Source organism: Ostrea edulis, chromosome 5 (genome assembly GCF_947568905.1).
Source record: "Ostrea edulis chromosome 5, xbOstEdul1.1, whole genome shotgun sequence".
Taxonomy (NCBI): domain Eukaryota; kingdom Metazoa; phylum Mollusca; class Bivalvia; order Ostreida; family Ostreidae; genus Ostrea; species Ostrea edulis.
Genome location: NC_079168.1, coordinates 10894675 through 10908622, shown reverse-complemented (window position 1 = coordinate 10908622; position 13948 = coordinate 10894675). Strand labels below are relative to the sequence as shown.

The 13948-nt window shown below is 34.7% G+C and overlaps 1 protein-coding gene across 1 annotated transcript in view; it reads right to left on the bottom strand.

Moving 5' to 3' along the window:
* Positions 1–4256: 4256 nt before the first annotated feature.
* Positions 4257–13948, bottom strand: part of LOC125651915 (kelch-like protein diablo) — a 28926-nt gene continuing 19234 nt past the window's right edge. Inside the window, exons 5-6 of the mRNA XM_056166650.1 lie at positions 9437–9589; positions 4257–4802 (exon numbers count right to left, since the gene is read on the bottom strand). Coding sequence (XP_056022625.1) covers positions 4360–4802; positions 9437–9589 — 596 coding nt within the window. The 3' untranslated portion in view covers positions 4257–4359. The remainder of the gene's footprint in view (positions 4803–9436; positions 9590–13948) is intronic.

The window sequence follows — 13948 nt, the reverse complement described above, 5'->3', positions numbered from 1 at the left end:
ACAACTGGCTGTCAGTCTCTGTAATTATGTCTTGGGCAATTGGTCCTAATTTGTGTCGCTGTTCCTGGACCCTTGATCTTCTTGTCTATGCTCCTTGGTCCCCTTGCTAATGCCCATTGACACTTGGTCACCTTGCCAATGCCCATCGATACAAAACCACCTTGCGTTTAGGAACATTTATTCAAACTCCCCTTGATTTATAACATAGATACTTTTCTTTATTATGACATTACATTTTGATTGACAAACAGTATAAAACAATAAAATGTGTGGCCGTCAGTGTGTTGTCTTTAAACGTTCCCAAATGACTACGTCTTGCTCCAGGCTGCTGTGGAAACTTGCTCTCTCTCTCTCCAGTGCCTAGGAGGTTCATGAATACGTCTTGTGCCCAAGTCTACATATATGTGGAAGATATGTGACCGGTATCAGGCCCTGGAAGATTCATCGCTGGTTTGTCATAACTATTGGAACCAAAAATCAGATAGAAAAATGAAGACGTCCTTCTTCCAGAAATGCTGTGTCTAAACTGAAGCACGGACTGAACAATATTTTAAAGGTCCACTGATATAAGACATTAAAAAGGGGTTTAAATGTACCCGGTGAAAAACGGAGGGTCACAAATTGCTTAGGTGTTCGATAACGAATATGTATAGAGATGATGAAATTAGTAAATTATTCGATTAGGTGATACCACCTTGAATATCATATATATTTTAGATGTCAGAACAAAACGCTCGTGTTGAATAGCTTTACGCTTACTTTGTCAAATGTATACAATATAGAATTGAAATTAGCTATAAGAAACAACTATAGTATGTTTGTTGGTTTTTTTTTAAAAGAAGTTCTTTGAGCAACTTAGAATACAATAGAATAAAATTTTATAGATTTACGATGCTATATGTATAAATATTGATACATTGTGAAGTACACAAATTAGTAAATTACACGCAAAAGATTCTCATAATCTGACTGTCCTCTACTTCTAAACCTTGGCCTGACTTTTGAGTAAGGATTATGTAGTTACACTTTTTTCTTATGTTCTGTCCTCCTTTCTTCTTCCTTTACTTGTGAGTGCTTGTTGTATGAATACTGTTAAATTTACATACCTATAAAATACCCCATACCCACTGGTTAGGTTGGAATGTAGGAGTTTGTAGAATCCTAACCCAATAAACAACATTCACTCAAAATGTTTATAGAGATGTAGATTTTTAATGTGACAGTACCTTCCGTTTTCCAGTAGTACGCAGTACTTTAAAGCATGAAAATCTTAGAAATAACAAAACTGAAACTTTACTAGATGAAAAACTATGTACACATTTATAAACGTCTTAGGTAATCCGCTCTTACATTATCATTACACTTGATGGCTTGGAGATTGAGTGTCCAGCGCACCAGTCTAGGATTAGTTACCTTTGACTGGTTCAGAATAGCCTAAACTATTGCCAAACATTTGTCTCTACTATTGCGTAGGCACTTTCACACACTCTCATTTTTCTACTTGCTTACTTCACAGGTAACGTTTGGTCTTCTGTTCTTTATATCAGAACAGCTCCCAAGCATCTATCAGGAACATCCGTTTGAAGTATGAAAGGTTCTTTTATATTCCAACAGTCTGTTGAAATTCCCATGAGCACGAATTGTGCTCCTTTGTTAGCTGACCTGTCTTTCTATTCTTTATTTAAAAGTTTTTACGTGAGAAGAAAATTCTCTTCAACTCGACATTTAGATGTATCGACGACGTTTTATCTATTAACAAAAATCATTTTCAGTCATATGTCGATTCGATATAACTATATAGGGTTCACAGCGGGTGTGACCGGTCGACAGGGGATGCTTACTCCTAGGCACTTGATCCCACTTCTCGTCCAGGGGTCCGTGTTTGCCCAACTATCTATTTTGTATTGCGTATAGGAGTTATGAGATTGATCACTGTTCGTTATCTTCATTTTTCATCTCTATGAACTCAAAATAAAAGACATCACAGAGTCGTCCAATTCTGATTCATACTTTGATATTTTATTGAATATAGATATGAACGGCAAAGTACCAACCTAACTTCATGACAAACGGGATGATTTAAGTTTCTCCATCGTCAACTTCCCATACTCTATTATCACCCGCATATGGTGTTTATTTCTCTCAACTGATTCGATACGCAAGAGCTTGTTCTGTGTATGATCAGTTTTTAAATCGATGCTACTGACAAACATGTTGATGGTGCCGGAGTTTCAACAGTCTCGTTTAAAGTCAGTACTTTTAAAAAACAAAATATTGTATTTTTTGTCAACAGAATTGAGGCATACGATAGAATGCCAACTTTGGATAGGCAGAGAAGCTTGACCTGGATTTCTGCGTGACATTGCTTAATAACGATAAATACTCGGACGTCAGATACCACGTCATTCCGTGGTTTGACTATTGGTATTTCAAAAAGTTTGATAAGAGTTTGTTATGTCACTTACGGGTGTAGCTTCCATCGAGGCAAGGAGGCAACTGCCTCTCTAGATTTTTCGCAACACACCCTTTATCAAAATAAATGCTGTTTGTAACGCAAACATTCAATGATGCTGTTATGAAATAACGTACATTGAACAATTAATTCTCTACATCAAACAATCTACTCAGAGATTGGTATCAATCAGTAATGTTCAAAGAGATCAACCTCTAGATAGCGCTGATAAAAACACAAAACAGTCATATTTTTAAGAAAAGGAAAATAGAAGAGACGCCATGAAATAGTGGCAGACATTTTGATTATGTTACAAAATAGAATAGGAATGATTACATGTATATCAAATAGGTCTACACAACTATGCCAGTGGGTTCTTTGCCATGCAAATATAAATGAGATGTCTTAAGCAGTGGAGCAGTTCTACGATGAACGATTATAGACTGGTCAATCTGCACGAAGTGTATGATTTTTGCATTGAATATTCCTAAAATCTGTTTTCCGCTTCTTCGCCGCCGCCCCCCTAACCATGGCGCCGCCCTGGACCCGCTGGGGGCCTATGGCAAGCTACGCCCATGCCTGACTTGTGTTCCTTAAAATTAGTTGATTCACCTTTAATGAATCCTTAAAAACACAAGGATTGTGAGCTCTCGGGACTGCGATCCAAATATTGTGTTGGTGGGTTTAACGTAATATGCTTTAAATCCAGAATTTGATATGTGTCAAATCTATTATGTGACATTGTTTTGTCATCTCATTGGACTCAAAGTTCAGCTAAAAACGGCACAATTTGATTGTTTCACGAGTGTTTACAATGATGCGGAAGTTATCACTTGGACCGGGAAACGTAGCGCCGCTACACTAGGAACGATAACTAACTTCTATACCCCATTACCATTCAGGCATCCATAATTGTATTTACTATTAAAATGTATTGTAAAGAAACAATGACCTGTTAATCTTAATGCAACTGCATTAGTTCAAGAGTTCTAAATTGTATGCCTAAAATCTTTTGCATTTAAAAATCATTTCAAATTTCAGAAGTCCTTATGTATCCTGTATCCGTGACGTTTCATCCGTTTCTAACCGGTCACGGTAAGTATCCATGACGTTTCATCCGTTTCTAACCGGCCGCGGTAAGTATCCGTGACGTTTCATCTGTTTCTAACCGGCCGCGGTAAGTATCCGTGACGTTTCACCCGTTTCTAACCGGCCGCGGTAAGTATCCGTGACGTTTCATCCGTTTCTAACCGGCCGCGGTAAGTATCCGTGACGTTTCATCTGTTTCTAACCGGCCGCGGTAAGTATCCGTGACGTTTCATCCGTTTCTAACCGGCCGCGGTAAGTATCCGTGACGTTTCATCCGTTTCTAACCGGCCGCGGTAAGTATCCGTGACGTTTCATCTGTTTCTAACCGGCCCCGGTAAGTATCCGTGACGTTTCATCTGTTTCTAACCGGCCGCGGTAAGTATCCGTGACGTTTCATCCGTTTCTAACCGGTCGCGGTAAGTATCCGTGACGTTTCATCTGTTTCTATCCGGTCACGGTAAGTATCCGTGACGTTTCATCCTTTTCTAACCGGTCACGGTAAGTATCCGTGACGTTTCATCCGTTTCTAACCGGTCACGGTAACTCAGTGGTAGAGCGTTCGCCTCTTAACCAAACTACATGTATTGTTTTGGAAAAATATCCTTCCCCCGCGGCTAGATTTACCCGTGTAATCAGTATGCAGTATTTCTATTCAAAATCATCATGGGTTACCAATTCATCCTTTTCTTTTAAATTAAAAAATTTCCTTTTTCCATATTAATATTTTTTTTTATTAATTTTCATAGCAATGCAAACATTTTACTACACAAGTACGGCAGAAATTATTAAGAAATATACGCTCGAGATAATCCACCTTTTTAAAAATCACCTCCATGGTATGTTTTGATGCAAGCTAAATTGAGACCAGTTAGTTCCTGAGGTAGTGCCCTATCCAGTTCCGTCCAAATGTAGGAGTCCAAATCAAAACATTCAACTGATCTGAGTCTCTCCATTTTGTCCCAGTTATAACCACCAGCCACGTAGATTTTGGAACCAAGAACAGCACAACCAAACTCTGCCCTCGGGGTGCGCATTTCCGATACGATTGTCCAGCAATCACTAGACGGGGTATACTTTTCGATAGTATCCAAGCAGCTAATATCGCCATCTTTGTTGACTGTTGCGCCCCCAATCAACAATAAGGACCCTGCTATTGGTACGAGATGAGCGAAGAATCGAGCTGTTGATATTGGTTGCTTGATCTCCCATTTGTCATCAAACGGATTGTAACTTTCTACTCGACTTGAAATCATCTGATTTCCTGTAAAATATCCATTCTCATTACATAGTACAAAAATTGCATTATAGTCAATTGTAGTCCAAGATATATGAAAACGTAAACTTGATATATTCAATGGTTAGTGAACATACTTATGTACTTAATGAAATTCGAACATTTCTAAGACTGGAGAAATGCTGTACCTATCTAATATATATAGGGCAGCGTTGCTCTGGGGGGTTTTTTATTTATTTATTTATTTATATATTTATTTATTTTTGCTTGCAAACGTTTGTTTCCTTTTTGTGGGCATTTTGTTTTAGAACGCCAACTTTTGGGTAGTACTGTATATATGTTTTTACACTTTGTTCTCTTTTTTAATTTTTACAGTATTTCGTTTTATATCAGGGGAGATCATTAGGCAACTTTAATTTGTAACAATGTATGATACATTTCTGGGTGATCTCCCCTTTTTAAAGTGTCATTTTTATTTTTACATTAATTTGTTTTATATCAGGGGAAATCACAACGCAATTTTAATTAGTACCAATGTATGTAATTCTGGATGATCTCCCCTTTTACATTGTCATAACAATAAATGACAATTCACACACGTAATGTTGTTTATATTATGTTGGGGTCAGAGCAAACACGTTTCAGTTAATCAACATTAAACAGGTATTACATAAATATATATAGGGCATATTAAATAGTTACAACATTTCTCCAGTGTTCATGCAAACGTCAGCATTTTACATTTCCGATTTGAATCATGTGAGTCATTTCATGGAAAACAGAAACATTAAAACTGCTCTCCATGGCAGACATTGTTGTCAGAAACATACTTTCCAATCCAAATTTAGTTTTAAGGAGTCATGCTGTCCTATTTTTTCAACTCAGTTTATTTCAATAGCAAAGTTTAATGGTATCTTCGGGTGATCTACAAACGGTAAGATTACAGACACCATAAGAAAACTTTATGTTGATATTGGTGAATGAGACTGTGGCCCCTAGAGCAAGTACAAAAAACGGTTAAATATTGCACATTAGATTGACAGGTATTGACATACATAAATTTTACAGACAACAACGGGGTGAATATCTTTATCCAATTCCATCTTTAGCAAGGTCTTTTTCTGGAAGAATTGTAGTTATCAGTAGATGTTCTGTTGTACAATTTGGTTTTTGTTTTTCTCTTCTTTTTCTTAAGTTTTTCCCGAAAGTGGAATTTTATGAATGAAACGTGGAGTTTTTATTTTAAAGGGACTGATTCACGATTTTCTCCAAAATTTTATTTTTCACTTTTAATGATCAAAATCTACTGTCTAATATGTTTAAAAGATTTAACATAAAAATTAAGGTTATATTATTTGTTTTGTAAACAAAGATTGCGGTATGATATTGTTTATGAATTTTTCAAAAGAAATGGATATCGATCTAAGTTTATTATAACTTTCACATTTCAAGCATTCTTCGGATAAAATGTTTCATCTAAAAGTTAAAATGTGCGACTATGCAATATTAAGATGCTTTATATTACAACATTGATATTTCACTTGTTTGTATACATAAAAAGACTCGAGTCTTTGTTTACATAACGCATATTTAAGGCTAAAATATAGCTTTTATTCTTGCATTCAGAAGGTTAAACTTTTGGCTGTCAACATTAAATGAGCTATACTTTTAATATTAAACATCAAAAATAAAAAATAATTTGTTCAAAAATCGTGAACCAGTCCCTTTATTAAGTACGCCATACATCTATATCTGGGTTCCTTTTCTAAACAGAGTTTTAGCAATGTTTAATCAGTAAATTGATGGACATGCGCAGCAGGCGTAAGCCTATATAAGCCCTCTCCCTAATGATTGAATAGGATATACAAAATTGCATAACATTTGAAATCTACGAGTATAAATAAATGTAATTATACAGCTAGCTGAATAACATTTACACATACATGTAAATGTAGCATGATATGTACTATAAAAGTATAAATATAGTATTGATGGTACCAGTTATATACATACTTAAAAATATATAATATACGTTCAATATTTTTTATGATTTTGGTAAGTGCAACGAATTTGTGCACAAATAAAAAAAAATGCTTATTTATGTCAAATTCAATATCATGATCTCCAAATAATGAAAGATCAATAGATACAAAAGTACCAATGTCTGACGCCATTATATTAATATCATGAAGACATTATCATGTATAGGATATTCAAAGAGGTTATGATTTGCATACTCAGGAGGTGCAACACATTTGCTTCATTTGGAGGAGCCTGATAAGTGTTGGGGAAAAACATCAGAGTTCAAATTACATGTACTAGAATTATTTCTTAGTTCATCAATGACCATGTATAATATTGTATTATTTCTTAGTTAATAATGTATAGTATTGTATTTTTTCTTAGTTAATAATGTATAATATTGTATTTTTTCTTAGTTAATAATGTATAGTATTGTATTTTTTCTTAGTTAATAATGTATAGTATTGTATTTTTTCTTAGTTAATAATGTATAATATTGTATTTTTTATTAGTTAATAATGTATAATATTGTATTTTTTCTTAGTTAATAATGTATAGTATTGTATTATTTCTTAGTTAATAATGTATAATATTGTATTATTTCTTAGTTAATAATGTATAATATTGTATTTTTTCTTAGTTAATAATGTATAATATTGTATTTTTTCTTGGTTAATAATGTATAATATTGTATTATTTCTTAGTTAATAATGTATAATATTGTATTTTTTATTAGTTAATAATGTATAATATTGTATTTTTTCTTGGTTAATAATGTATAATATTGTATTATTTCTTAGTTAATAATGTCTAATATTGTATTTTTTCTTAGTTAATAATGTATAATATTGTATTTTTTCTTAGTTAATAATGTATAATATTGTATTTTTTCTTGGTTAATAATGTATAATATTGTATTATTTCTTAGTTAATAATGTATAATATTGTATTTTTTATTAGTTAATAATGTATAATATTGTATTTTTTATTAGTTAATAATGTATAATATTGTATTTTTTATTAGTTAATAATGTATATTATTATATAGCTTATAAATAGTCTAATATAAAATCTGCGTAAAATCTAGAGAATGTTAGCGTTCAATATCCTGAGAATTTATTGAACGCTAACTTTGCATTGCGTAAATTGTATACGCCCGAAACATTCCGAGTATGAGCGTTCAATATTGACGTTACCGTAACGATGTAAACAAGCCAAAATGTCAAACGAAGGTCCTCCGAATCTGACAGAGCCGGTATTTGATATTTACTTAAGCAAAATGTTTTACTGTACATGAATTATGATGTCCCCATTCACAAAATCAGTTTTCTTCATGCATTAATGACGGGTGAACAGTTAAGAAATGCATGCTGTTATTGCACACTGCCAATATTGATGAATTCTCGTCTATTTTGGAGTAGTTTGAGTGAAAAGGGATATAATTTAACAACTAAATACTTAAGCTATATAATAAAAGGGTTATTGAACTTATATAGGTGAATATTGGCACTCGTTGGCTGTCAAAATGCACTCGCAAGCTCGTGCATTTTGACAGCCAACTCGTGCCAATATTCACCAATATAAGTTCAATAACCCTATAATATTGTATTTTTTATCACCAATATTAAACTACACTGTATTCAATATTTCTCCTTCTGAAATAGCTTCAATCTTTTTTTAATATTGAAACATAGGAAACTTTTAATGTTCTCCGAAAGATTGTTAGATACCTGTAATTGCACTGTAGGTGGAAGAAAGCTTTCCATATACTAGTATTTGACTGTTTTAATCTGGGGAACCTTAAGGGGGGTGAGTACAATTTCTGCCCTAGCGATTTTTATTAAATTTGTATCATTTATGAGATGTACGTTGGACATTTTATTAAGAAAATACAAGTTGCCTTTGCCAGTATAGTATTGTGTAGGGGTCAACTCAAAAGTATCGACAACCTTTATTATGGGACCTAATGGAATCTTCTCCGAAAACAAAGAACTTTTCATATTTTTGCACAAGCATTTTCAATCTTTTCAATATATGTTCATGAAAGTCTTAGACATATAATGACAATATAGTGAAATAAAATCAAGATGTCACCGTCTCTAAAGATCCAAGGAACCATCTCAAAGTTTCTTCCTTGCTACATTTTTGGTTATCATAAAACACTGCTAGGCAGAAATTTAAAGACGAAACCCTATGATTTTGTTTACCACTTTCTCAATTCATAGCAACTTACCAGATCTTTCAAAAATAATTTACTAAGCATATATCATGATGGAAAATGAAACGTGAAGATTGATTAGGGAACGTTTCAAAGTCTTCATTTGAGAATCGATTGATAGTTGTAACTACTGTCAGCAATGATAAATGGATGCGTGATTAAATTCTTTCTTTGATTAGATAATTTCTTATTAAAAGATCTGTAATTCTGTAATGACTGACAAAAATAATTATATTACTGTGTATACGGTTACAAGAGACCATCTCAACGGTTCTTTTTGGCCAACATTTTACTCTTATTCATCAATTTGACGCCAATTTTTTCGGACGAAAGCGTATGATTTCGTTTGCAATTTTCTCAATTCATAGAAGCTAACTTATGACCCGGTTTTAATATTTCCCATGGTCCCCATTTAACTCACCTGAACCCCCAACTGCGTACAAACGCCCATTCAGGACAGCCACTGCCACGCATCTCTTCGGGGTACTTAATGGAGCCACTTCATGCCACGTGTTGGACTGCGGATTGTAGCGCTCCACCGAAGACAGAGATTCCGTGGCGTCTAATCGACCACCTGTAGAAGTAAAAGTGATTCTTTGATGTTCCCTCATACAGATGGATAGTGACAATACGTGCAACTAGACTAACAGTATATCAACCAAACCATTTACAAGAGAGTAATTGTCAGAAAATATGCAGAAAGCCAAATAGGTCTTAGGTAAGAGTACCTGCAATGTTCTGGGTCAGCCAGAAGTTTTGTTACAAGATGACGGACAGAAAAACTAATGTCTCAGCAATTTCGAAACAAGAGGTTCATGTGTCACAATGCTCACCTGAATCAATCTGGTCCTGCTTTTCATTTTTTAATCGTCTTTATTTCCTCGAAAACTTTTGAACCCATATTACAGTTGTATATATCTATTATCATATATCTTATCCACCTGAGCCAAACAGGGGCATGTCTTTAACGCAATTGAATCCACACGACATAGGGATGTCCTATATTTTCCTATACTGTAGTATTCATGCATTCTGTAAAATTTGATTCTCAATTCTAGCTCAACCCTAACCCCATGGTTCATATCTAAAAATGAATTAAATCCTTACAACCTGGTAATGTTCACATATGATATCAAATTGATTTAGTGTGATTCTGCCCTCTTGTAAAGATATTTTTTTTAAATTAAATTTCCTACATATATTTTCATGCAAAACTTTGAACCTATATTTTATCCCCACCCTAACCCCAGGAACCATGGAATGATCAAAATATGAATCTGAATTATATAAGAATGATTGCATATTGATATGACTCATCATGGCCATGGTTTTTAAAAATGAAATATTTTATATACCTGGCATCGTATGCCTAATTTCATGTTAATTATTTTATTTTCTATAATATTGTTGCCTCACCCCCAGACCATTATTCAAACAAACTTGAATCTACACTACCTGAAGATTGTTGTTTACAAATTATGGCCCTCCAGTTTGTTTTTTAAAAAATATTTTCAAACTTTGAATCCGTATTGTGTCCCAAACAACCTCCAGGGCATTGATTTGAAGAGACTTGAATCCGTACTACCCATGGATGCTTGCATACTGATATAAGTAATCCTGGCTGTGCTGACCTTGAAACTTTTAGAAAGATTTATTCTTATGTAAAAATTTAATCCCCTAATGAGGCCACATCCTACTTTTAAACCCCAGGCCAAAATTTTAAATAAACTTGAACCCGAACTACCCGAGGATGATCACTAACCACGGTACTGCTACTCCCGAGTAAGATATTCTAAAAAGAAACATATTCCAATGTAAAACTTCCAATATAACCCCTATTGTGACCCCCTACCCTTGGGGACATTGATTTCAGCAAATCTGAATCTGCACTACCAAGGGATGCCTGCCTATGAACATATGACTAATTATGGCTTAGCTGTTCATAATTTTTAAAGACTTTTTGCAATGCATTCCCATGTAAAACTTTGATCCCCTTTTGCGGCCCCATCCAACCTCCAGGAGCTACAAATTGAAGAAACTTGACTATCAATATGACTAATAATGGACCTGTTGTTCTTGAGAAGAATTTAACGGATTTTCCTCTATATCTTCCCCATCCTATCCACTGCGGCGATGATTTGAGAAAACTTGAATTTACACCACCTGAGAATGCTTGCAGATAGATATAACTCATCAAACCCTGCTGTTCTTGAGAAGGATGTGACCCTTCATTTGAACAATGTTTAATCATCTTTACCCAAGTTTGGTTAAAATTACTAAGTAAACAAGAGACCGATAGGTCACCTGAGTATTAATTATAAGTATCACAAGTCCCAAGGGCAATGAGATCTAAATCGAATTAAAGAATAAAACATTGGAATCTAACATAGTTAGACAACTTCTGTTAATTCTTTCTTGAATATTGAATATTCTATCATGCTTCAATTGCTTACAATGTATAATATCTTACTTTAAAGATAGCATTTTTCCCCAACAATAATTTGTGATTCTGGCATGATAACTATGTGAACATATAGTTATACCTATAAAGCACAGAGAAATTCGCTTTACATGTACATGTATATGGATACCCTCATCCGCCCTTACCCAGGGTTGAACTTGTGACCTGCGGAACCAAATCTTTTCGCAGCGTGTGATCAGCGCGCTAGACAGCTCCACTCGACCACCTAGGCAAGTCATGGCTTAATTCGATCATCAACTACAGTAACTAGAGTTGAACCATAGTACGGTCGAATCGCCTTTGGTCGAAACCGGAAGAGGTGTTACTGCGCATGTCTGGTCTGCCACATAGCAAGCTATGCTTACAGAATGGCTAAACTTTAGTAAACAGACATGCGCACTGAAGGTCCGGAAGCAAGCTAGGCATGCGCAATTAAGTTTCGGAAGGTCAACAACACAACTACTATGGTTGATGATCGAACTAATACCATAAAAGTTAAAGTCGATGACGATGGTATTCTCGCTATGCTGTCACACGCTAACACGCTGCAATGTCATATCATAAAATGAATATGGATACCGTCACCACAAATTTAAGAGGATGATACAAAATACATACTGCATTTGGAATATTTTATAAAGCACAGAAATTGAAATTATATATATATATATATATATATATATATATATATATATATATATATATATATATATATAACACCACCCATTAGATAATTCGGAAAATATCTAGAGACAGAAGACACTCATTGATATCTTATTGCTCTTCAAATGACAGTCTAGACGGAAATACTGTTACATAAAAATAATCCAATAACTCCTGGGTATTCCTCTTAATGAATGTTAATAATTTTTATTGCAATCTTCACCCACTTATTTTGAAACAGAGAAAATAATTGCAACGACGCACGTTTGACGATTAGCTAGTTTGTACATACTCAGGATTTAATGAGGATGAAATAAAATGAGATTTCATTTTATAGAACGACTCGAAAATTGAAGAATGCTGAATGATGTCATCAATTTGTTCCACGGATTAGACAACAAGGTCTTGGGAACAATGGGTTATTCAAGCTACGTTATTATGACAAGCCTTAGCAAAAAAGATAACTTGTTTCACCGAGTCTGCTTATCATCATAGCCCCCCCCCCCCCCCCCCTCCCAATTAGCCTAAAAGTCACAGATCTGACAATTCTGTCCTCGACATTTCATACAGCTAAAGTTTGCACAAAAATATACACAAGAGAAGAAACTTGATAAAGCAAACGTTTGCACAAAATAAAATACAAAAGAAGAAACTTGATATACATGTAGCAAACGTTTGCACAAAATCATATGCAAAGAGAAGAAACTTGATGTAGCAGCAGTTGGCATAAAACTAAATTTTAGAGAAGTACAGATGACTGGTGGAAGCTTTACACGGAGTACGGAGTGGGTGTTTGTCATCCTACAATACGTAAAGTCCGGAACCTCCACCAGCACACCGTCCTTGTTTTGTTGTATTACATCGCTTAAATGGGAACTGTTGGTCATGATTCGATTCTTCATCCGTTTATGTCGCCAAATACTTCATAAAAAACGGTAATTAATTCACACTGTTTTACGTCATATCTCTACGAGGGAAAAACATTAAAAGGTGAATAGCGGAGGTAGCAGCGCGTGTTCTGTAAATGAATTACCAACATCCGACAGTCGCTTTGTTGTAAATACATACGACTGTCATAGTGACTTAATAATCTTATTTAGTCTCACGATCTGTGAGGGTCTACGGCCGAAGAGAAATTGAAATGTATTTTTGATTGGTGTACTCTGAATTTATGGAAACTTTCATTCATTTGTTACATAAAATCTCCAGGTGATCAGATTTAACCCTGAACTGATAGTTACAGACGATTTCCAGGGATGAAAAGATTACGATTAGTATTATACAGTCCGGCCTAGATTTCTTGACTTACAATTCGCTGAGGCATGCATATCTGGCATGTAGGATATTATTTCCAAAGAGGGTGGGGTCGGGGTCGGGGGGGGGGGGGCACAACTTGGATTTCTATGGTATGGTGCTAAGTAAGGACCGTCCATCGTATTATTTTACGTGGAGAACACATATAGTGAACTGGAAACATGCTTAAGCTTGAATTGTTACGAAGTATCTAATTACACTTAGACAAAATGGCTAAGCCCTGTGTAATTTAATAGTTACAGCATGTTATTGAATTTGTATTACAGTCGTTACTATTCATTTTCCGACGAATAAAACATCATACTCGCATGCGTGGTGTAAGGAAGTCTTTCGTATTTTGGTAAATATTTATTTTGATAAAATAAGACGTCTTTGCACCACACGGTACGAAAATACACTTTAAGTGGTAAAGTACCATACAGGAACAAAAAGAATACATGAATACATATATGTATATGCATAGTCTAAAAAGAAAAACAAGAGGCCCAAGGGCCT